The sequence below is a fragment of the Bufo bufo genome, chromosome 4 (assembly GCF_905171765.1).
Source record: "Bufo bufo chromosome 4, aBufBuf1.1, whole genome shotgun sequence".
Classification (NCBI taxonomy): Eukaryota; Metazoa; Chordata; class Amphibia; order Anura; family Bufonidae; genus Bufo; species Bufo bufo.
This window is the reverse complement of record NC_053392.1, coordinates 547,536,016-547,562,054: the sequence shown is the minus strand read 5'-3', so window position 1 is coordinate 547,562,054 and position 26,039 is coordinate 547,536,016. Positions and strand designations below refer to the sequence as shown.

General features: G+C 46.0%; 1 protein-coding gene across 1 annotated transcript; it reads right to left on the bottom strand.

The window, feature by feature from the left end:
* Positions 1 to 1,358: 1,358 nt before the first annotated feature.
* DNAAF10 (dynein axonemal assembly factor 10) lies at positions 1,359 to 25,973 on the bottom strand. The gene is made up of 8 exons (XM_040430056.1): positions 25,749 to 25,973; positions 12,770 to 12,870; positions 8,563 to 8,693; positions 7,314 to 7,415; positions 5,898 to 6,013; positions 4,197 to 4,331; positions 4,010 to 4,107; positions 1,359 to 2,069 (listed from the first exon to the last, which is right to left on the bottom strand). The coding sequence occupies exons 1-8, from the start codon at positions 25,932 to 25,934 to the stop codon at positions 1,862 to 1,864; spliced, it is 1,077 nt and encodes a 358-aa protein (XP_040285990.1). The 5' UTR covers positions 25,935 to 25,973; the 3' UTR covers positions 1,359 to 1,861.
* Positions 25,974 to 26,039: the final 66 nt, after the last annotated feature.

Below are 26,039 nucleotides of genomic sequence, written 5' to 3'. Positions count from 1 at the left end.
TGTGACCTGTGCAGAGGTTGGGAGGGAGTAGATGAGCTGTGATATCAGCTATTGTGAATGGTGTGTTCTGTGTTACCTATACAGAGGTGTTAGTTGTCATTATAATCCAGCTTGTGGTGATCATGATAATGCAAAGTTACACCAGAAATTCTATATAAAAATAATAATAAGTTTAACACAAAACTGTGATTTAAACACATATTTTGCCACATATTACACCCTTATTTGTCAATCCGGAGTTCCAGACTGGAGGGGAGTGAGCGGAGAGAGCCCGGCAAACTACATTTTATAGGTCATTGTACTCAGAGAATTCATACATCAGGCACTTTCTTTATACAAAAGTAGCTACACGACTTTATAAACCACATCCTTTATAATAAAATCGAAACTGTGGAAATTAATTTACTAAAAACTAAAGCATCTGCTTTCTGAATGGCGGGTTACACTCCGGCACGTCACGTAGGCACAGATTCTCGGTGTATCCTGACGGCTGGGTAAGCACCACGGGGATTGGTCCTTTTCCATTTTGACAGGGGGGGGGGGCTTATAGACTTATATTATCAAGGGAGCTATCAAATCAAATATATTACAATTTTCATATATACTCGCATAACTTTCTTAAAGGAACACCTGAGGGGAAAATGGATGCACTTGTGTTACGCCTGGAGCAGGACCCCGCAGGACTAGTCACAACACAATACATCAGTTTGCCCAGAGCGTTCCTTTAACACTAGCGTTATTAACTCTGGGTAGAACATCAGTTTAAAAAAAGACCTGTCAGCTTTTTTTAAATAAATACTTCCCCATGAAATATATCAGTTCTGAAGCAGGTTCCTCTGTTATTACTTTTGGAAATAACAGAATAAAATTGACAACTAGTCTGATACCAAACACCAGACGGTGTAGGAGCTCACTCTATTGACAAGGGGAATGGTAACACCCAGTTTTCAATTTCTTTCATATATTTTCTGGAGGAATACCAGAGGAACAGCACAAAGGAGATGAGAATGCAAGTATTTACTAAAACAGACATGACAGGAGAGCCGACGGTCACTTTAGTACTGGTGATTAGTGAGCTGTAAACCAATTTGAAGCACAAATCCACCTTAAAGGGTTACTACTAGAGATGTTTACAAGATAGGTGTACAAGGTTGGGGTGATCTAAGAATTCGGCTATAGATTCCGCTACCACGGACCATAACTTATATCTTAGATCAGTGTTTCCCAACCAGTGTGCCTCCAGCTGTTGCAAAACTACAACTCCCAGCATGCCCGGACAGTTTTTGGTTGTGCGGGCATGCTGGGAGTTGTTGTTTTGCAACAGCTGGAGGCACACTGGTTGGGAAACACTGTCTTAGATAACGCGAACCTTGTACGCCGAACTTGAAAACAAAAGTTGGCTCAACACTAGTCACTACAGCTTTGAAACAATTTTCGGCAGCCCTCCTCACAGCTGGACCTGTGGAGGGAAGCATACGTACCTGCTGCCCACTGCCTGGCACTGGGTCACGTAACCACTGGGGCCGGTCTTAGCCTGCAGTGACACGTGACCCCTGTCAAGCAGGGAACTAGTGTGCGGTGAACAGGGCGGCAGGGAGCAGGTAATTATGCTTCCTTCCATAGATCCGGCGGGGAGCGGTGAGCTTCCAAAAAATGTTTTAAAGCTGGAGAACCTCTTTAAAAAGATCTTCTGACTTGTCATAGAGCCATTGGTGGTCCATTTCCGTTTTAATCTTAAGGTGGCAGCAATGGTCACAAGGAATTTTTTCTTTTTTGGTTTCACAGACATAAAAGCTTCACCCGAACGGAAAGAGATGTGTAGAAAATGGATCCAAGTGTCTCTGCAGCAGAATCTTGAAAATCACAGCTTGTTGAGCTTGGTGACAATCAGCACTCGGACAGTCTGGTCAAATGATGTGGAGACACACAAGCCTTTCTTATCGGGGCTCCAGTCTATGCTCGAGATGGGCTGTGTGGATAGAGTGACGTTCTGAAGCAGACTGACCGTCCCCGCCACTCCCATGTCCACCCCATCGGAGTCTTTCCGAGATCTTTGAGCAGGATATTCACTAAAGAAACACAAGTCATTGTAAGTCAATGACGATCTCAGCTCTGGAGGACTGAACACAATACTTAAAACGGCATTAATGACAATCTAGAATGCATTTGATTGCCACCAGAAAAGGAGCATAAATGACGACGCCAAACAAATGACTATGGCTCTCTATGGAGGGAGTGGTCAATCCAACATATCATGAGAGCTATAAAGGGGTGTCCGAATAAAAAAAATAAAAAAATAGGGCAGCTCCTGTAAATTATCTAAATTAACAAAAAAAAGTGATAGCCCCCCTTTTTCTCCTTTCCTTCCCTCCAGTCCTCCCTGCTGTTTGTTTTCTTGGTGGCAGTGGTGATGTTCTGTGCACACAGGTCACTGCTGCAGCCGATCACTGGCCTCAGTGGTGAAGTCCTGTGTACTGGTGAGGCCAACGATTGGCTGCACAATGACCTGAGTGCACAGAACTTCATTGCTGCAGCCAGGAAGATAACATCAATGCTGCAGAACCTGAGCACATCAATAAAAGGAGCAGGAGGTAAGTATCACTTCTTTTGTTATTTTCAGCACATGTAAAGTGGCCGCCGGAGTTGTTATTTAAAGGGGTTCTGCAGTTTGTTTAAACTGATGATCTATCCTCTGGATAGATCATCAGCATCTGATCGGCGGGGGTCCGACACCCGGGACCCCTGCCGATCAGCTGTTTGAGAAGGCAGCAGAGCTGGCAGTAGTGCCGCGGCCTTCTCGCTGTTTACCGCAGGCCCAGTGACGTCACGACTTGTATCACTGGCCTGGGCGCGGCTAAGCTGCATTCAAGTGAACAGAGCTTAGCCCCGTCCAGGCCATTGATACAAGTCGTGACGTCACTGGGCCTGCGGTAAACAGTGAGAAGGCCGCGGCACTACTGCCAGCTCTGCTGCCTTCTCAAACAGCTGATCGGCAGGGGTCCCGGGTGTCGAACCCCCGCCGATCAGATGCTGATGATCTATCCAGAGGATAGATGATCAGTTTAAACAAAGTGCAGAACCCCTTTAACTTGGACAACTTCTTTAAATGTTGTCCTTGACAGGGCCATGCATCACATTAAATCAGGGCCCAATCAAGGGACCTCTCTATACATCAAGGTATTTGCATAGACACATTATTATTATTTTATGCACTTATATAGTGCTACTATATTCAGCAGCATTTATTAAGCTGTCCCCACTGAGCCACCGTGCTGCCCTTCATAGCTGTGGTTCACCGTTTATAGCACCGTTCCTGATCCGAAGCTCCATACCTGAGTTAGGATATGCTTTCTTAACAAGCAAGTTAGGCCTTTGGTGCAATGAAGGTTTCACCATTCACCATCTCTGCACCCAATTCCGCTCCTTTCTGTGACCAGACGCTTTACCACTGCCTGGCCCTGTCAATCAAAGCAGCCAGGGAGGGGTTAGCCACAGAAAGGAGAGGAGTTTAGGTGCAATGAGAGCAATGGCGACACCCTTGTTGCACCAAGCCCCTACTTTTAATATTAGGAGATCCTTAACTTGGGAAAGGAGCCTTGAATCAAGAATAGAAAAATAGCGTTTTAATCAGGTGACGCACAGCTATGTGTCTATGCAAACAGATGGACAGGGAGGTGGCTGGTGACAGATTCCCTTTAAAGAAAGCAATTTAAAAGTGGCATTTGCCTCTTAATATATAAAGGTGCATCTTACTCCAGAGCAGAGGTGGTCAAGACTGGGGTATGGGAACGCCAGTCCTGATAAATCTCCCCTCTTAGTCAAAGAGGGCAAACCTGGACGAGTTCTATGGAAAGGAGTTGGCGAGATAAGACAACCAAAGGCATACACGTAGAGTAGATGTGTCCAAGAGACTGAGCCGTCAATCACTGCGGGAAACATCACTCTGGAGTCCAGACAGCGACATATATCCCCACCTCATTTTCTCCCTCTCTATCCCGACTGTACTCACTATTTCCAAAGATGAAGACTTCCAGCTCCTCCTGTCGTCATAAAGACATCTCTGTTCTGGGGCAGATGCCGCACTTGCCAGATGGTAGACTTGTGCGCCTAGTGTGGAGAGTTTTCACCAGTTACAATTGTACCTTTATACCATAAATCGCCGCAGCGGCCATTTACGGAGTAGAACAAATCCTTACCTTTTCTGTCACTGATGCAAAACCTTTCGTAGGATGCTGAGTCCTCATGTCGTAGACATGAAACTTTCCTTCCAAGGAGGTGGCAACTAGTTTATTCATAATGACGTCCTTTCTGTCAAACTCCAGAGAGCAGACCTGGACAGACAAATGGAACAGGTAATGAAAGCACGCAGCCCATGAGGAACATGACGTCACATGCACCATGGTGCTGAAGCATCCAGCGTCCACTCAGGGAATCTTCTCCCGAGTCATACGGAGGCAGAAAATCTCCACGCACACTTTGGAGAAGCGTCCTCTTCTGGCTTCTTCATTCAGATTCAAGAGGCACTGAAGTGATATACCTGAACAAGATTCTGTTGCCGCTGTGTGCGCATGCGCAGCTGAACTGAGCTGTGGACTATGGGGATCACGTGAGGATTTCACATGACCACACGGATGTGCCTTCAGTTGTCTAGGTATATACACTGATAGGCCATTAATGTCCAATTTGTTGTGAACAGCCTGCAACCAGCTAGGAAAGCCACTTCAGCTCCTGACGGAGGCTCACATGGTTGGCCTTTGACTATGGTGGGCCAACCATAATTAGAATCACCAGAAGCTGAACTGGCGCTGCACTCAATGCTAGGTCTATACATTTTTATAGTCACCGTTGACACTGCTGTCTATTGGAGCTAGGAAGCAAAGTTATTCCAAAGGCATATAACATGCGGAGCTTCAGTTAGTGCTTCACATGGCCTGTGTATCACTAAGAGTGTGTTCACACATAGATGATTCGCTTCAGATTTTCCATCCAGATTACAGTAAGGGCTCATTCAGACGGCCGTATGCTGTCCGCAAAAATACTGAATGCTATCCGTTTTTTTGCGGATCCGCAAAAAAACGGATAGCATTCAGTATTTTTGTGGACCCATAGACTTCAATGGGGCCATGTCCTGATTTTCACGGACAAGTATAGGACATGTTTCATTTTTTTTGCGGATCAGCAAAAAAACGGATAGCATTCAGTATTTTTGCGGACAGCATACGGCCGTCTGAATGAGCCCTAAAGAGGAGGGATTTTAACAAATCTCATCCACACGTTACAGGAAAAAATAAAATAATCAGTTTGGAAACTAACATACAGCTCAACATCGGCAGCATGCCAAATCAAAAAGAGGTATCTTCCAAGGAGGAGAACCATCTTGCCAGCACCACTTCTTGGAAGTGCCTCCCTATGAGTCAAAATCAGACCTTTCAATGTTACAAATAAATCTTCATACCATGGGGTACTTCCAGTAAGTCTCCATACAGGGCTCGTCTCGTTAAGGAGAGCCATCACCCTGCCTAAGTCGACATCTCACCTAGACAGCCAGATTCCTACTTCATACTGACGAGGGGCAAGCACCCTGAAACAGCGGTCTACGGATGGACATCTGGCTTGGCTATAGTCCCTTGTCAAATCCCAAGGAAAGTCCGCGCAGCGGTTTTTGTCCTGACGATTCTCTGCATATTTTCTGGGCAGCGACCAGATTTCCACCGGACCCCATTATAGTTAAAGGGGCCTGGTGGGCATTTCGGTACTGTCCGGCAATTCTGGATCCAGAGAGCTTTTCTTCTGTGAAACTAGCCTTAGAGGGGGAATCTGCACCCTCCAGAGATGGATGCACTGACCTCCCGCTCTGTGACTGAGATGATAAAAAAATAAAAATAAGATAACCGTACCCCATTTTTGATATTCGTCTCCCATCTTAAAGACATATTGCGCAGGTCAAACAGCTTAATGTCTCCGTTGTCATAGCCGGCACACACGACTCGCTCCTCCTGGTTGTACGCGTGACCTTTATTAGAAATGAGACAAATACCATCAGATATTTGTCTAGTCGAAGTCCAGAAGACGCCTTCTAAGTAACATCAAACAAAACAATGGCTGATCTTAGGGAGACCAGCTCCAGAAAACACTGTGGAGCCTCATTTAAGAGTCTCGACACAGCAATCCAAAGAGCAAAGCTCCCCGGGAAACAGTGATATGCAAAATAACCGTGGAGCCCCAGTTATGGGTCTTCAACACAGTGAAAGCCAGATATCCCTCAAAGGAAGGAAAACCTAGCAAAGGAGTGTCCCCATTACAGAGATCACCAAATCCACCATATTAAGTGGCCCCTATGTCAGCTATTGTGTCTCCCTAAGATCAGCTATTGTTTTGTTTCAGTAGTCTCCAAGGCATTGCTCCCGGTAAAGCAGAATCCTACTCCACACTGATGAGGGGCAACACCCCGAAACAGCTGTCTGTGGATGGATAACTGGCTTAGGTCTTCCCCGTCACATCCTTAAAGCTTGTAAAAGAGCGGGATCTTGACATAGGGGCCACTTAATATGGTGGATTTGGTGATCTCTGTATTGGGGACACCCCTTTGCTAGGTTTTCCTTCCTTTGAGGGATATCTGGCTTTCACTGTGTTGAAGACCCATAACTGGGGCTCCACGGTTATTTTGCATATTTCTAAGTAACATGTCCGTCACTTGAGCAGATGTGGTTTGCAGAAACTTACAACTGTTATTATCTTTCAGTCAATTTATAGTATAGTGATGTTGTTTTCCCTGCCTGGTCCTGTCAATCAAAGTGCATAGGGTACGGCAGGTGCAGCTAGATCAGAGCCTCTAGGTGTAATGGTAACGCCCCCGTTGCTCCTAGAGGCTCATTTGCATATAATAAAACCTCATTTTTCTCAGCAATGCGGCCACATAGGAACATGGGACCAACACAGATGCCTTCAGCTGCCAAGTGCACATGTAACAGGTCAGCCAGTGTCATAGGTACAAATCTGCTGACAGATGCCCTTTAACAGGCCTTTCGCACAGCCCAATGCAAAATGAATGGGGGACAAACATTATTACCATTGTAGATGATTTTAGGTGCTGTATGAAAGATGCGATCACAAGCAAAACAAGTACAACAAAAACGTTACACAGGACAATTATTGGAAACGGGCGTTCCCCATAACTGGCCCCATCCCCGGCCTGTGTAAAAGGGATAATCCCTTCACCAATAACCACATTCCCATCAATGGAGGAAGAAGATTTACATTTCACCCTCCACATGACATTAGCAGGTTGTACATGGTCCGAAGTCTTTGCTTACCAAATGCTACAGTCCAGCAATCTCTTTTGGTTTCTCCTTCTACTGGTTCCATATTGGCCACCGGGGTGTCCTTCTGCCTCGTGTCCCAAACCTTCACAGTTCCTGGAAGGAAGGCAGTGGAGCATAACTAAATCTAACATGCCTAAAGAAAACCTGTCCGTTCCCCTGACAAGTCCATTTAGCAAAAAATAAAAATCCCAGAGTAAAATTTCTTGAAACTCTGTATTGTGCTGCTCCTCTGAAACTCCTCCTGGAAATGTATGAATACATTTCAGTTGGAGCTCCCCTAACGATGGCTGTAAGTAGCCAGAAGTGTATCATTTAGTTGTATGCTATGTTGTAGCATCTCATACTGTTTAAATCCCAATAAAGCGATTCTCCCAAGAATTTTTTTTTCTACATTGGATCTGAATACTTTTGTAATTGCATAAGTAAAACTTTTGCACAGCCGCTGAGTTATTATTCAATAAAATCTATCTGTATAGCGCCACCTGCTGTTTGTTCTGTTCTTTATTTATTGTGTACCTCAGTTTAAAGGGGTATTCCCATCTCAGACAACGGGGGCATATCTCTAGGATATGCCCCCAATGTCCGATAGGAGCGGGTCCCGCTGACGAGACCGGAGCGGGGAGAGCTGTGGCTGGAGGACCCTGGATTTCCCCAGGTCCGTGACCGTCCACCACCAAGCGCTGCTCTCATAGAAGTGAATGGGAGCACACAGCGCACGTGCGGCCCCTGCTCCTATTCATTTCTATGGGGCAGACAGAAATAGCCGAGCCCGCGCTCGGCTATTTGCGGCAGCCCCATAGAAATGAATGGACGGTGGCTGCGCATTTCCCCGCTCCGTTCTACCGCACCTATCAGACAATTGGGGCATATCCTAGCGATATGAACCCATTGTATGAGATGGGACAACCCCTTTAAATCTTCAACTCTTACCAGCTATATTTTCTGTAGATGCCTTCAGAGAGAAAGCTGCAGCAGAAAGGACACTACCCGTTAGAGGAAACGCCCCTGAGAAAGGACATCCCCCTAAAAAAGAACTTTTCTCCTCAGCTGCTTATTTGATACAAATCTACCAGAACAATTGGAGCAATGAATGTGGAGATCTCTGGACCCATGTGAGGTACGGGGCTGGTTCTAGGTTTGTTAGAAAGAGGTTGTCATGGACTATATGATGTCTGATTCTCATTCATTACATTAAATCATATGCAGAACCCCTTTAAATCCTATTTTACAGAGGACTTACCATCCCGGCTTCCGGTTACAATCTCTGGAGCTCCTTCCCCAATCCCTAAGCCTCCAACGCCATCAATACAGTTGACTATCTCCTTGTGGCCTTTCACAGAGTACACCGGAGTATCGGCGGCTTCCAGATCCCTAGAAAACACGTTGGTAATTATACAATGCTGCTTCTTTATGTTCCTCGATTCCCTGACTGGACCCAATGCGGATACAGGGGAGCGAAAAGACAAGGAAATAGAGCAGAACACTGGGGCTGATTAAAACACACCTTAAAGGGATTGTCCAAGATTAGAAAAATATAAATTCTATTGTTTCCACTGGAATCCATAGGCTAAAGAGGACCTTTCACCAATCCTGACCGGTCGGTTTTAGTAGCCACTTACAGTCTCCATATCACAACAATTCGGGTGAATCATTTCTTATGATTCTATTTCATGCCATTCTTCTCTTATTCCTACTAGAAGTTTATGGGTAAAGGTACTGATGGGTGGCACCAGTTGGGGGTGTGTCCCTGCATAGTCTGTCACTGGCAGCACTGATTGGACAATGCCAGACTGTGCAGGGAAACCCGCCCCCCAAATAGTAACTCCCATCGGTACCTTTATCAGAGGGGGTCATTTACGATCAGAAATACACCTATATTAGGTATATTTCTGGTGCAGATTGCGTTGCAAAGGTTATTTGCGCCGTAATCTGCGACTTTTCCCTGGTCACGCCAGGTCTAAAAAAAAGTGGGTGTGGGGGGAGAAGGGGATAGGCCGGCAGGCCCGTCTCATGCATCATTTTCTACGCCTGTTTTAGGTGTAGAAAATGGTCTAAATGTAAGACCGCAAGGAAGCTGGCTTATATTTAGACCGGCGCTGGATATGCCAAAATTATATAGAGGCCTGCGCCTCTACGTAACATTAGTGCGCAGGGGCTTATCAAAACCAGCATCTAAAACACCGATATTAATAAAATGACCCCCAGAATATTTTTTTCCAAATTTCTTATACCTCTGTACCAGTAGGTTAATGAGTTTATGCCTGTTGTACTTGTCTTTGTATATGATGTGTACACGCTTTAGATGTAAAGCACCATGCAATTAATAAATAATAGTAGTAATATAGTAATAATGATCGTCATATCAGACCGCGCCATTAATTAGAACACACAGGTTCAGCGCCGTCCCTGAGCTCATGCATTGCGGCTGGGAATTAAAGCAAAGTACACCAGTGACAACGTGCGACACTACATCAATTATTCAGTAACATGGTACTGGAGCCAGACGCTTCATTGTGTCTCCTTTCCTCTTCTCCCAGCAGATGGCGCTGTACATCATTCTCTCCACAATACAGTAAGCAGCTTACATGCCTTCTGAACCAGAAACGCGCTGCTCACGGGAAGGAATCTCCCGTTAATTTGCCAGAATGCAATGTGTTTGGACTTCGCATTGATTTAGTGTCTATACTGCAGGTTAGTACCCAATTATTCTGCATTTATCATGGAACAGAATTGGCTCAAAACAGAAAAAAGTGCCGTTTAGTCTTGCACATTATTGGGCTTTTTGCATTGCCCCCATACTTGGTATTATAAGCCTACAGGGCAGAAACTGGGCAATGGTCACTTCAGTTATCTTATCGGTCTTACCACATTGAACCCTGAATTAGAATAAAAGTGTAACGGAGATGAAAGCTGAAAATTTCAACTATCCAATACAAAGGACATGTGTAGCGGTGACCAAGTAATTGCAGTGACTATATGTTAATATAAAAACCTCAGCTTTCAAAGGTCACGAAGCTTAAAGGGGTTGTCTCACTTCAGCAAAGGGAATTTATCATGTAGATAAAGTTACTACAAGGCACTTACTAATGTATTGTGATTGTCCATATTGCTTCCTTTGCTGACTGGACTCCTTTTTCCATCACATTATATAAAGCTTGTATCCAGCAGCGGTGGCCGTGCTTGCGCAATACAGCAAAAAGCGCCTCTCTGGTGGCTGGGGCCGTTGGAGTGTGCAAGCACGACCACCGCTGCTGGATTGCTGGATGGTCGTAACCATGGAAACGAGCCGTGTAATGTAAATGGAAAAATGAATCAACCAAGCAAAGGAGGCAATATGGACGATCACAATACATTAGTGAGTGCCTTGTATTCAAGGGGTTTGTCCAGGTTCAGAGCTGAACCCAGACACAACCCCATCTGCTCTCATTCACCACTAATGAGTGAAGCACTGGAGCTTTTTACACTCCGATGGTCTTCTTTCGACACAGCAAGGCCGGAGTCGTCCGCCTAGCAGTGTTCCTGGTGACGTCACCGGCTGTAATGGGCGGTCTACCAGGCTCACTCATAGGAGGAAGACTAGCTTACCGGTACGTCACCGCCACTAATGTGCGGGCTTTAGCGCTGCCCTAGCCTGTTTTTACCTTTGCCCTGCGATTCGGGGGAAGGGGGAGGAAGTATCAAAGAGTAAAAAGCACTAATGCTCCACTCATTCATGGTGAATGAGAGCAGATGGAGTTGTGTCCGGGTTCAGGCACTTGCTAATGTATTGTTATTATCCATGTTGCTTCATTTGCTTCGTCTATATGATAAATGTCTGTTGCTGAAGTGAGACAACCCCTTTAAAGGGGATCTTCGTGGTACAGATATTGATAACCTATCCACAGGATAGGTCATCAATATCAAATTGGTGGGCGTCCAATACCTGGTACCCCAATCAATCTGCTGTGACACCAGAAACTATACAGTGTACTGAACCGGAAGTAGACAGCGCCACACACTGTGCAGTGGCCATCCTGGGGTACTGCACAGGGGTGGGCGATATAAACAATATACGATATTATCATCATCAATTCGGCCAACGATATAGATTTTAGTTATATCGCCATATCGCAATAGAGGACCACGGAGCGGTAGTGAATTGAAGAAGCTTCTCACTCACCGCTCCGTGGCCCCATGACTCTGTACCGCGCTGCAGGGCCTTGCGTTCACACATCATCAGTGCGCTGGCTGACGCTGTGTGTGACATCCCAGTGCATGCTGGGAAGAAGACGCGGGCCGTCTCCTGCGGACTACATCAGCCAGCCGTGCAGGAAAGGTAAGTAGCAGGGGCCCGAATCTACCAGGGGGTAGATGGCTATGGCATGGGGCTGCAGGCGCTGGCTGTGGGACATGGATGATGGTGGCAATGGCATGGGGCTGATGGCGCTGGCTGGGGGACATAATGATGGTGGCAATGGCATGGGACTGATGGCGCTGGCTGGGGGACATGGATGATAGCAAATGGCAATGGCATGGGGCTGATGGTGCTGACTGGGGGACATGTATGAGGATGGCCATGTAATTTGTATACATACAGAAAAAAATTATATATCACGATATATTGTTATATCGCACATGCTTCAAATGATATTGCGATATAGATATTGCCCAGCCCTACTGCAGCTCAGCTACAATTCAAGTGAGTGGGAGCTAATCTTCAGTATGCCAGAGCTGGAAACTACACAGTGCCCAGAGCCTTCTGCTGTATACCTTCCGGTGTCATGGCTGCCCAAAACAGGTGACGGACCCCCGCTGATCTGATATCGATGACCTATTCTGAGGATAGGTCATCAATATCTGTAAACCCTTCAAAATTCTATGTGCAAATTTGGGGTGCAGCACTGGTTTGAGGTTTGGGAGCAAAATAAAAAGTTGACACTAGTGTGCGTGTAAAGTCGGCCATACAGAAGGTAATGATTGGCCGCCCTGCAATGGATCAGTCATCCGTGTGATCGCTTGGATGAACGATCCCACCACCAACACGCCAGACTACATTGGCCGAGCAAGCAGTCAGTTATTTTTGTTTTTTTAACTCAACAAAAGGGTCCTTGAGAAAAATGGCAAATGATCGTCCGGATTCGGCTAACATGTGATACATACCGTAAGTAGTTTTGGCTGACCACGGCATAGTTTTTGCAACCTGGCCAAACATTTTTGGCAGACAGAAGTCTGAAGTCGGCCATCACAAACTATCATTCATGTCATTTTTAGATGGACTTTTATCTCAGCTGTATGGGCATCTAAAGGGAGAGCGAGGAAGGATTCCAGACTGTTACCACCATCTGTCCCCCGTACAGTCTCCAGTGACCCAGGGTGGTGATACAGGAATTCTCCTTCACCCCCCCCCCCCCCTTACCAATGAGAGAAGAGATGTGCACTACATAAAGATAAGACCAGTAAGATCTTACCAGACATTGAGATTTCCTCCGAAGTCACCTGTGGCCAAGTATCTCTGCTGCAGTGAACTGGCTCCAAATGTTCCACATTTCAAGGGCTTTGGCTTTTCGATCTATTCAATATATTAAAAGAAGTCATTTAGCAAAAGGAAAAAAAAAAGATAAAGAAATATAAAAGGTTACAGGGAACGTAAAGCTGGTTGGGGCTCCCTTGCAGGACACATTGATAAACCCCCATCCTGGGCATTATCGTCTCTTGTAGAACCCCTTTAGCGCACCACCTTGTCGGGCTGGGACCAGATCATTTCTCTAAACCTATATGCGCCAACTTATGCAACATGTTGGCGCCATTTACCCCAAAATCTAGGTGTCACAGTATTTTATTACTATAAGTTTAGAGCCCCTGTAGCTCTTCCTCACAAATCCTGGCATACGCTGAGGTAAGTATGCTTCTTAGAAGTCTGGTGAGCTCAGAAGTGTTTACACATCTCGTTACGTCCCCTCGGACCTAGTAAAACCAAGAAAGTTTTTTTGTGAGTCCTCCCTGTAGAATTGTATCGTTCCCCAGCTCCAGAGTCAACAGGATCAAAACATGTTATTACGTTCTTGTATAATGGTGAGCCATCATGAGACAGAGATCCATCCCGTAAACAGCTTACCTTCGCAACTGCATGGTTATAGCACCAAAAAGGTCATAAATACATGTCCACGGAGGGATATCTGGACAAGCATGTCCTTGGACTCCCCCGACACTGTTCAGGAGGCCAGGAAATAATGTAAAATGATAAAATTCTTTCTTGCTACCACCATGGTTCACTGCATTCTAGTTTAAGGAGGCATCCCAGGAACTTTATATTGAGAATCCATCCTTCGGATAGGCCATCAATACCCGATAGGCAGGGGTCTGACTCCTGACACCTCCACCGTGAAAGGGGAGAGAGCTGCAGTAACCGAGCACGGCCACTACAATGTGTGTGGAGCTGGGCCTGCTTCCAGTATGCAGTGCAATCAGCAGTTACACCCCCCACCATCCTACGGAGAGGTCATCAACATAAAGCATTATCCTCAGGATAGGTCATCAATATCAGATCACCAGGGGTCCGACACCGATCAGCTGAAGAGAAGGAGGCGCTCCGTGCGAGCACAGGCTTCCATTCATTGTTTACCTGCTCACTGTCGACACTGCAGCGGTGAGCAGTGTAATTACAAGCCGTACCATTCACTTCTATGGGACGGCTCTGTCGCGTACACTTGAATAGGAAGGAGTCGTCCCAAAAAAGTGAATGGGATGGCTTATGTATCTACACTTACTCGCCGTTGATATGGCAGCAGTGAAGAAAGGATAGTGCTCACACGGAGTGTGGCCTTCTCTTCAACCAGCTGATCGGCAGGGTGACTGGTGTCGGACCCCCAGCGATCTGATATTGATGACTGACCTATCATAAGGATAGGTCATCAATATTAAAATCCTGAAAAACCCCTTTAAAGGGTTTCTGTCACCAGATTTAACCCTATTAAGCTAGCTGACATTAGCGATGTGCTAATGTCAGCTAAACCTAACTAGCCTATTCCTACTTTTATCTATGCCCCCGTTACGCCAGAAATCTAACTTTTACAATATGTTAATTAGCCTCTAGAAGGGGGGGGGGGGGGGGGGGGTTGTTCCACCTTTGTCGCCTCCCTCCAAGTCCTGATTGACAGGGCCAGGCAGCGCTCGCATCTGTCTGCCAGCCCTGTGCTCTGGGGAAATCTCGCGCCGTTCAGTATTGGGCGCAGGCGGGGTGAGGAAGCTGGCAGCCTGTGCGAGTGTCTTTTCCTCACCGCGCCTGCGCCGAATGCTGAACGGCGCGAGATTTCACCAGAGCACAGGGCTGGCAGACAGATGCGAGCGCTGCCTGGCCCTGTCAATCAGGACTTGGAGGGAGGCGACAAAGGTGGGAGAACGGAGCCTCTAGGAGCAGGAACAACGTCCCCCCCCCCCCTGCCCCTAGAGGCTAATTAGCATATTATAAAAGTTAGATTTTTGGCGTAACAGGGGCATAGATAAAAGTAGGAATAGGCTAGTTAGGCTCAGCTGACATTAGCACATCGCTAGCTTAATAGGGTTAAATCTGGTGACAGAAACCCTTTAAGTGAATGGGCCTGAGCTGCAAATGCCAAACATAGCCACTATAAAATGTATGGTGCTGTGCTTGGTATGCTGTGAGGTGACGGCGGCATTCGAACAGACGATCGTCAGGAGTGCTGGGAATCGGAACCACTACCGAACAGATATTAGGCCATCAATAATCTACTCCCAGAAAATCCCTTTAAAAAAAAAATAAACATTTAAATTATAGGTACAGTTCCCTGCCCTTGACTACCATTAACCTCATCATCATCATAGATGACCAGGAACCTCTCTAAGGAATGCTTTTTGCAAGTGCTGTGGCACTGCCACAGATAGTGGGCGACTACTATGGTCTCGACATTCCTAAGGAGACTAGAGTAGTCACGGCCTGTGCTGCAGAGGTTCTAGACTCGCAGAGCGACAACATTTCCCCTTTCAGCGGTTTTCTGAGAAGATGACCACCAACTGTGCAGTCCAGACAGAGGTCGCCAAGTTTAGTATTTTTTTTCTGATTCCCATCCTTTAGGAGGATTTTATCATTCCCCCACATCAGTTTTCTGGTGTAAAAAAAAAATCTAAATAAAAAAATCACAAAGCGTGTGTTTGAAACTTTTTAAATGTCATTGCACCTGAATTTAGGCACAAGTTTTGTTTCTACGCTGCCCTTGTGCCTTTCCAGGCAAGATAGCGGAGGGGGTGGGGCGAACAGGCTCGGCATATCGATCTTCCTTCACGCCAGTATTGTGGCGTAAAAAATGACGGAAAACTACGGAAGCTCCGAGCTGGCATAGATTTCATTTTAGGTGCACGGACTGCCGGAGGAGGATGATGATGAGGCATGTGTCTGGTCATAAAATAGGCGCATCCTCCGGCAGTGCAGGGGATATCACAGACTGGGGTAAAATGCTGGTCTATGATAAAATTCCCCCATTGTCTAAGACTGGGAAGCGCTTTCTCCTAGGTATTCTCTGTGGTAACATCCTCAGTACAGTTTTGTTCAGGGACGTTACTCCGATTAATACTGTGTACTGCTCAGGAAGACAAGGGCTGCTTGTTGCCTAGCAACAGAGGAAAGAAGAAGAGCAGGCCGGAGGCACAACACAAGAGAAGCAAGAAACAGACAGCCCGTCCTCCTCCACCGGCTTACCACAGCCGAATATTAACGTATTCCTCTCGTCCGGTGCTATAAGATTAACCCCTTATATGTACAAATGGCTGCCATCATACTCTGATTCTGTCATCACCTGTTTTTCTGCAAGCCTGATACTTTATTGGTGTAGGAGGTAAGAAGCTGCCAAGGTGTCAGAGAGCATCTTACCTTCCTATCCCCTCTGAAGTAAAAAAAAAATAGCCGACAACTATTTTTGGGCTGACTTTTAAGGAATTTTCCAGGAGTACAATACTGATGCTCTCTCCTCAGGATAGGTCATCAATATCCGAGCGGTGGGAGTCTGACGTCTGACTCCTGACACCCTCGCCAATCAGCCGTTTGAATAGGCCGTGGTGCTCCAGTGAGCACTGCGGCTTCTTCATCAGTCACATGGCCTAAGCACAACTCAGCCCCATTGAAGTGAATGCAATACCAAGTACAGCCACTATATAATGTGTGGCGCTGTGACTGGTAAGCTGTGAGGAGGCCGCAGCACTCACCAGAGCACCGCAACCTCTTCAAACAGCTGGTCAGTGGGGGTGTCGGGAGTCAGACCCCCACAAATCTGATACTGATGACCTATCCTGAGGACAGGCTATCAATATCAAAGTCCCAGAAAACCCAGGAAAGGCACTTTCCTCCCAATAATGGATCACCCCTATTCCAATCTCAGTTCTACCACATCTATTCCAGACTATAGGAGTCATTTTGTCTCCCTCAGTAAATTGTGCAAAATGTCTGATCAATTCAACATCATTAGAATGAGCAATGTGCAGAGCATGGGACTCCCTAGTGGGCGCTAATTGTCAGAATAGGTCATTAGTATCAGATAGGTGGGGGCACCTCCACAGATCAGCCGCAGCACCTGAAACTATACATTTTATGACCAGGAAGCAGGAGGCTCCGTACACTGTGTAGTTTCTAGCTCCAGGTACTACCGCGCGGTCTCCATTCACTTGAATGGGAGCTGAGCTGCAGTACCTGGTATGACCACTACACTGCGTACAGAGCTCTGCTCTATTCTCCGTATAGTTCCGGGCACCGTGGCTGCCCAAAACAGCTGATCAGTGGCAGATCGCCACCAATATGATATTGATAACCTATCCTTAGGATCGGTCATCCATATCTGCAGCCAAGACAACCCCTTTAACTATAAAAATTTTAGATCCTTAAAGGGGTTGTCCGATATAACCTCTTCTTTACTCATTTACTATGTATGAGTGGAGCAGAGTTTTATTTCCTTGCTCCACTGCTCCCCCTTGCAGCACAAGGTCTGTTTGTTTACTGCCGGTGACAGACCAGTCTTCTCTTCACTATGTTAGGCAGGGACTTCCTCCTAGCAGTGAGCCCGGTGATGTCACCCGCACAAATGGGCGGTCTACAGCACTGCCTTAGGCTGTTTTAGAGGTGGGTACTAGTGGTACCCGCCAGCTCTGAACCCGGGCAGCCCCTTTAAGAATGAATGCAGCATTGCAGTAACCAGCTCTGCCTACTGCACAACGGACAAAGCTGTGTGCTACTGGCGCAGAACCTCTGATTGGTAGGGGTGCTAGGTGCTGGACTTCCGCCATTCAGATAGTGATGGCCAATGCTGAGGATAGTCCAGAGCTTCAAGGCACATTGTCCTGCAGACAGGTAAGGTTCTGTTCAGACTTGTGTTAATAAGGATCCAGCTGGGTTTCCCCAAGGATTTTCAGTATTTTTGATGTTAGCACGTCCTTTTCTGCTCCTGCTGTAGTAACTCCTTATTCACATCAAATACGAACATGAATTTAAAGCGCCACTATCTCATATATATATAAAAATGAATTTCTGTCTGTCTGTCCTTTATGCACGGCCAAATGACTGGACCGATCTGCACCAGATCTGACACATAGGTACATTAGGTGGTTAGAAAGGTTTTAGCTTTCTAGGAAGCACTGTTCTTGAAATAGTCCCAAAGAAAATGCAAGGAAGGCACCATCACATGACCCATTTTAGCCAATAGAAGCTTGCAGCTCCTTCAGTTATATCCTGACATACACAAAGTCACATGACCCTTATTAGCCAATAGAAACTCAAAGGTCCTTCAGTCTTGACACACGCAGTTTTACACTAGGTTTCCATAACAACTCAGCCATTTTTCTGCACGGTTATAGGTCACAGCTGGTGGCCGCCGTGGAGGTCACAGCCAAGGGGGCAGGGGGCGCCGTGGAGGTCACAGCCAAGGGGGCAGGGGGCGCCGTGGAGGTCACAGCCAAGGGGGCAGGGGGCGCCGTGGAGGTCACAGCCAAGGGGGCAGGGGGCGCCGTGGAGGTCACAGCCAAGGGGGCAGGGGGCGCCGTGGAGGTCACAGCCAAGGGGGCAGGGGGCGCCGTGGAGGTCACAGCCAAGGGGGCAGGGGGCGCCGTGGAGGTCACAATCAAGGGGGCAAGGGGCGCCGTGGAGGTCACAGTCAAGGGGGCAGGGGGCGCCGTGGAGGTCACAGCCAAGGGGGAGGGGCGCCGTGGAGGTCACAGCCAAGGGGGCGGGGCGCCGTGGAGGTCACAGCCAAGGGGGCGGGGCGCCGTGGAGATCCGTCTGAAAAATGCATTGAAATGCCGGATCCGTCTCTCCGGTGTCATCGGGAAATGCATTTTAATGGGAAAAAATGCCGGATCCGGCATGTGTTCCGGAATTGTGGATGGAGATAAAACCGCAGCATGCGGTATTATCTCCGTCCTGAAAAGGCAAAAAGACTAAACTGAAGACATCCTGATGCATCCTGAACGGATTGCTCTCCATTCAGAATGCATTAGGATAAAACTGATCAGTCCTTTTCCGGTATTGAGCCCCTAGGACGGAACTCTATGCCGGATAAGAATAACGCTAGTGTGAAAGTACCCTAAGGCCCCTTTCACACAAGTACGTTTTCCTGTGGGTGCTATGCGTTCACTTCATGCATCGCACCCGCACTGAATCCTGACGCATTCATTTCTCTGCGTTGCGTGAGAATCGCAGCATGTTCTATATTCATGCGTTTTTCACGCAGCCCTGGCCCCATAGAAGTGAATGGGGCTTCAGTGAAAAACACATTGCATGCAGAAGCAAGAGCGGATGCAATACGTTTTTCACCGATTGTTGCCAAGAAATGTTGTTTGTAAATCTTCCGTTTATTTTTTTTCCCCCTTTACCCGTGTGAAAAATGCATCAAAACGGATTGCACCTGCATGGAAAAAACGAAAACACGACACAATCGCAGACAAAACTCACTGAACTTGCTTGCGAAATGGTGCGAGTTTCACCGAACGCATCCTGACACAATCCGTATCGTTCGTGTGAAAGAGGCCTAAATATACCCGTGTAAAGCCAGGCCATCCTGCTAGTCTTCTATAAAACAATCTTCGTCACATATCTTTAAGCAGTTTGTGCATGCAGCTCCCATGCAGATCTATGTGCTTCATGGTAACAGACCTCCGATCCTGCAGTCATGCCTCTACTACCTGATAACCGGTGTTCTGTGTATTCCTTTGACTATACATAGTGGAGACGCTAAGGCCGCTTTCAGACGAACGGGTGTCACGCTGCGGACTTGCAGCGCAGCTCTTGTCCTGACCTCCCAGCACTGCCGGGGTCACCTAGCATTTTATTGATTTATGATGCTATGTAACCCTTAGAGGTCTGGAATGTACTGGATAACACTAACAGCATTATATCAGTGTTATCCAATACATTCTAGAACTGTAAGGATTACATAGCATCATAAATCAATAGAATGCTATGCAACTGGGAGTCCGGAGCGTGACAGTCGCTTATCTGAAAGCGGCCTAAGGGTGATGTCATTTTCTACAGTGTTGGTTGGGTTGATGACTATTTTTTAGCTTTGCTCAATTAGGGCAAATCATAATTTGTGATGTTCACCTTCTGTCTTATCAGAGGGGTATAAATTGTCGTCATGGTTGTCCCATGAAAAATATTCCCCCTTTTTTCAAACCAGCACCTGCATCTGAATACTTTTGTAATTGCATGAAATTAAAAAATGTTGTAAAGCCACGAGTTGTTAAATAAAATCTACCTGTATAGCGCCACCTGCTGTTTGTTCTTTTTCAAATTTCTCTGTCCACCTCACATTTGGGGTGGTCACACATACTCAGTTCCATCCTTCAACTACCACCAGCTGCAGCAGAAAGGACACATCCCCCGAGCTGCCAGCTAGAAATAAATCTAACAGAATAATAGGAGCAATGAACGGGGAGATCTCTGGATCCATGTGAGGTATGGGGCTGGTTGTAGCTTTTGTTAGGAAGAGACTGTCTTGTAACATAAAATGTGTCGGCAGATAAGAACCATTTGGCCCATCTAGTCTGCCCAATATACTGAATACTATGGATAGCCCCCGGCCCTATCTTATATGAAGGATGGCCTTATGCCTATCCCATGCATGCTTAAACTCCTCCACTGTATTTGCAGCTACCACTTCTGCAGGAAGGCTATTCCATGCATCCACTACTCTCTCAGTAAAGTAATACTTCCTGATATTACTTTTAAACCTTTGACCCTCTAATTTAAAACTATGTCCTCTTGTAGCAGTTTTTCTTCTTTTAAATATTCTCTCCTCTTTTACCTTGTTGATTCCCTATGTATTTAAAAGTTTCTATCATATCCCCTCTGTCTCGTCTTTCTTCTAAGCTATACATGTTAAGGTCCTTTAATCTTTCCTGGTAAGTTTTATCCTGCAATCCATGTACTAGTTTAGTAGCTCTTCTCTGAACTCTCACCAAAGTATCAATATCCTTCTGGAGATATGGTCTCCAGTACTGCGCACAATACTCCAAATGAGGTCTCACTAGTGCTCTGTAGAGCGGCATGAGCACCTCCCTCTTTCTACTGGTAATGCCTCCCCCTATACACCCAAGCATTCTGCTAGCATTTCCTGCTGCTCTATGACATTGTCTGCCTACCTTTAAGTCTTCTGAAATAATGACCCCTAAATCCCTTTCCTCAGATACTGAGGTTAGGACTGTATCACTGATTTTATATTCTGCTCTTGGGATTTTACGTCCCAGGTGCATTATTTTGCACTTATCAACATTAAATTTTAGTTGCCAAATTTTGGACCATTCCTCTAGTTTTCCTAAATCCTTTTCCATTTGGTGTATCCCTCCAGAAACATCAACCCCGTTACAAATCTTTGTGTCATCAGCAAAAAGACACACCTTACCATCGAGGCCTTCTGCAATTTTGCTGATAAAGATATTAAACAATATGGGTCCCAGAACAGATCCCTGAGGTACCCCACTGGTAACAAGACCATGGTCTGAATATACTTCATTGACTACAACCCTCTGTTGTCTGTCCCTCAGCCACTGCCTAATCCATTCAACAATATGGGAGTCCAAGCCCAAAGACTGCAATTTATTGATAAGCCTTCAATGTGGGACAGTATCAAAAGCCTTACTAAAGTCTAGATAAGCAATGTCTACTGCACCTCCTCCATCTATTATTTTAGTCACCCAATCAAAAAAATCAATAAGATTAGTTTGACATGATCTCCCTGAAGTAAACCCATGCTGTTTTTCATCTTTCAATCCATGGGATTTTAGATGTTCCACAATCCTCTCCTTAAGTATGGTTTCCATTAATTTCCCCACTATTGATGTCAGGCTTACTGGCCTATAGTTGCCCGATTCCTCCCTACTACCTTTCTTGTGAATGGACACATTTGCTAATTTCCAATCTTCTGGGACGACTCCTGTTGCCAGTGATTGGTTAAATAAATCTGTTAATGGTTTTGCTAGTTCACCGCTGAGCTCTTTTAATAGCTTTGGGTGTATCCCATCAGGCCCCTGTGACTTATTTGTATTAATTTTAGACAGCTGACTTAGAACCTCTTCCTCTGTAAAGACACATGCATTAAAAGATTCATTAGTCTTCTTTCCTAACTGAGGTCCTTTTCCTTCATTTTCCTTTGTAAAAACTGAACAGAAGTATTTATTGAGGCAGTCAGCTAGTTCTTTATCTTCTTCCATATACCTTCCTTCTTTTGTTTTTATTTTGGTAATTCCTTGTTTTAGTTTCCTTTTTTCATTTATGTATCTGAAGAATGTCTTATCATCTTTTTTCACTGACTGAGCTAATTTCTCTTCTGCCTGTGCCTTAGAAGCTCTTATAACTTGTTTGGCCTCTCTCTGCCTAATCTTATAAATTTGCCTGTCATCCTCGTTATTTTTTATAATTACTAAAGGCTATCTTTTTGTTTTTAATGATTTTGGCCACTTCTGCTGAGTACCACAGTGGTCTCTTCCTTCCTTTTACTGACAAGCCTAATGCAATTTTCTGTTGCCTTCAATAGTGCCACTTTTAAGTAGTCCCATTTCTCCTGGACTCCATTGAAACTGTTCCAATCTGATAGGGACTCGTATACCACTAATCTAATTTTAGAAAAGTCAGTTTTTCTAAAATCTAAAACTTTTGTTTTTGTGTGGTGTGACTCAGTCACTGTACTTATAGTAAACCACACTGACTGGTGATCACTAGATCCCAAGCTTTCCCCTACAGTAATATCAGATACCAAATTCTAATTTGTGAATACTAAATCTAAAATGGCCTCCTTCCGGGTTGGCTCCTCAACTACTTGCTGTAGAGATAATCCCAGTAGGGAGTTTAGAATATCTGTACTCCTGGCAGAACTAGCTATTTTGGTTTTCCAGTTTACATCTGGAAGATTGAAGTCTCCCATGATGCTAACTTCCCCCTTCAATGTCATTTTAGCTATTTCCTCAACTAGTAGATCATCTAATTCTTTGACTTGGCTAGGTGGTCTATAAATCACACCTACACGAGTTACCTTATGATTATCAAGCTGTAACGTAACCCAAACTGACTAAATTGTTCTCGCTAACTTGTATCAAATTAGATTTTATGCTAATCTTTCACATACACGGCCACCCCTCCCCTTTTTTGCCTTCTCTGTCTTTCCTGTATAGAGAGAACCCTGGTATTGTTATATCTCAGTCATTACTCCCATTGAACCATGTCTCAGTAACAGCCACTAAATCTATATTCTCAGATGCAATTATAGCCTCAAGTTCATTGATCTTATTCCCTAAACTGCGAGCATTTGTAGACAAGAATCTGAGCTTGTCATTTCTTAACCTCTGTGCTACTGGCATCTTCTGGCATTGTTCCGGGGGGCAGTCGGACTGCTGGATTATCACCCTTTTGCCCCCCTTTCCTAGTTTAAATGCTCCTTAGCAAATACTTGGAACTGTTTACTGAGGACATTCGTTCCCTTGAGAGAAAGATGCAAACCATCTTTCTTGTACAGTTCTTTTCCATTCCAACGAGAGCCAACATGAGACACAAAGCCAAACCCTTGGTTTAGACACCATTCACCAAGCCATACATTGAATTCCTTAGTGCGCATCTTCCTGTCATGCTGAAGGTTATGCACAGGCAAAACTGCAGAGAATGACACAGTTGATGCAACCTCCCGTATATCATTTCCAAGTGTGTGAAAAGCTTCCTTCACCTTTGAAACCTCATTGCAAGCCAGATCGTTTGTCCCAAGATGGAGAATAACATCCACCTCCCTTTCCTGCTTTGCTTGCCTAACAATATTAAGGATCCGTCGTCTATCTCTGCTAGCGGTAGCACCAGGGAGACCTCTCACAACACAATTTTCCTCAAACTTCACACCTCTTATGATGGAATCGCCCACCAACAGCTGCATACCATCAGTCCTCACCTTCTCCTTTTTGTCTTTGGCTGCAGTCCTACATACTTTAGGCATGGGAGATGATTGTTCCTCACCCACTGTGCCTGAGCCATCCTCCATGTTGCTCTTGCGCTCTGAAAGTGCTACAAATGAATTATAGAGAGCCACAGACTGTGGGACATGTCTTCTATCCACAACTCTCAGTCTACCAGAACCTACAGTAACCCATCTTCCATTTCTAGGGGGCCTCTGTGGCAGTGGCATTGCAATGTTCTCAGTCTGAGTTTGTTTAACGGTTAATTTACAAATCTCAGATTTCAAAAAGGTAATTTCCTGCTGCATTATGGAGAGCTGTCTACAGATCAGACAGCATCCAAACCTCCGAAGAGTGGAACCTGAAACAAAAGCACAACAATTCCTGCACAGAACCAGATCTGCCATTGTAAAGAGGGGAAAGATTTTAAACAAACAAATCTTACTTGTTTAGATTGTATCCACCTCCAGATTACCCATTGAGTATCTCCAATGCACTTATAAATGCAGCACTTGGAAAATTCAGCAAGCTATGATTGTACTATATGAGGTCTGATTTTCATCTTTCATGTTAATCATGGGATAACCCCTTTAAATCGCGCAGTAGCGCCGTGGCCTTTTGGCAGATTAGCCTAGGCCAGTCACGTTCATCGGTCACGTGGCCTGGTAGCAGCTCAGCCCCATTATAGTAAATGGGGCTGAGAGAGTGTATACAACGCACAGTAGAAACCGCACACACAGTTTTCAATGCAGTTTTTAAGAGTCAAACGATGTAGAGAAAGACAAGTGAGAAGGATCTTTCCTTCCTTTTGGATCCAGCCTTAGGGCTCATGCACAGACCCCGTACAGCAGTACATACTGTCCATACTGCAGACACTGCCGTATAGTACCATATAGTATCTCTTTATGACGCCTGCAACATATTCAGAATCACATCTGAGGAAGTGAAAAACGATTACTGAATTAAAGGGGGATCATTCGTCATCAGAGAGTACTCTGGATGATGCTGATGACTTTCTATGTATACCCCTGACTGTAAAGCACTGTGGAATATCTTGGTGCTCTAGAAATAAATAACAATAATAATAAATAAATATTTATTTCTAGGTCATCGGACAATCCGGTGCTCATTAGGGCTGAAACAATTACTCAATTAAACCGAGGATTCGCTTGTGCCACATGACCACGGAGCAGGAGTTAAGCACTTGCTATTACTCACGCTCCGTGGTCTCCCGCCGGCCCGCACCACATTGTATCCTGTGTGACGTCAAGTGGACAGTGCAGCGTGTAAAGAAGAGGCTGGAAGAGCTGCGGAGTGTCGTCAGCACCCCTACAGCAAGGGTAAGTATTTTATTTCACTGGCGCTGGGGACTGATGGCTAGGAGGGGGAAATAGTGGCACTGGGGGGTGGGGGAAGACACCTGATGGCACTGGGGGGGGGGGGGAGCCTGATGGCACTGGGGGGGGGGGGGGAGCCTGATGGCACTGGGGGGGGGGAGCCTGATGGCACTGGGGGGGGGGGAGCCTGATGGCACTGGGGGGGGGGGGGAGCCTGATGGCACTCTGGGGGGAGCCTGATGGCACTCTGGGGGGAGCCTGATGGTGCTGAGGACTGGTGGCAGAGGGGTCTGATGAGTTTTTAGAAAAGGAAAACGTTCTTTTAATTAGTTTTTTTCTTTTCTTATTACAGTACTTGATTAATCGTTAGAATACTTGATTACAAAAATAACCGATAGCTGCAGCCTTAGTGCTCATACAATAAGTGATCACCACCAGGTCCTTCATCATCATCAGTAGTAGTATTACTATGCTGTGTCTCCATCCTCTGTGACTGGTTCCTGTGGCAGTTACTGGCTCCCAGTTACCATGGCAACGTGTATACACTGACGCTAAACAACCCTAGACCCTGGCAATGCTCAGGTGACACTGCACCCACTGACTACTATACAGACAATGCAAAACTGCACTGGTCGCAAGGCAAAGGGCTATGGAGCACCGATCGCCTGGATTACTTAGTGCTGACCTCTCGGATGAGCTTGGCCTCGCCGTGCTGGATCTCATAGATCTGCATGATCCCGCTCCCCCTCGCTAGATTGCCCAGGCAGACGAACTTGGCGCTGCACGGGATCCATTTGCAGTCGAATAAGGTGTAATTCACAGACTTCTGGACGTGCGCAATAATCTGCGGCTTCTCCAGCGGAGACGACATCGCTGCGACCCAACAAGTGCCCAGCGCTCCACTCACTGACCCAAACACACAGGCCCCTCCCCTAGCTGACACTAAACTACGCTTTCAGAGCCATAGGGCTGCCCC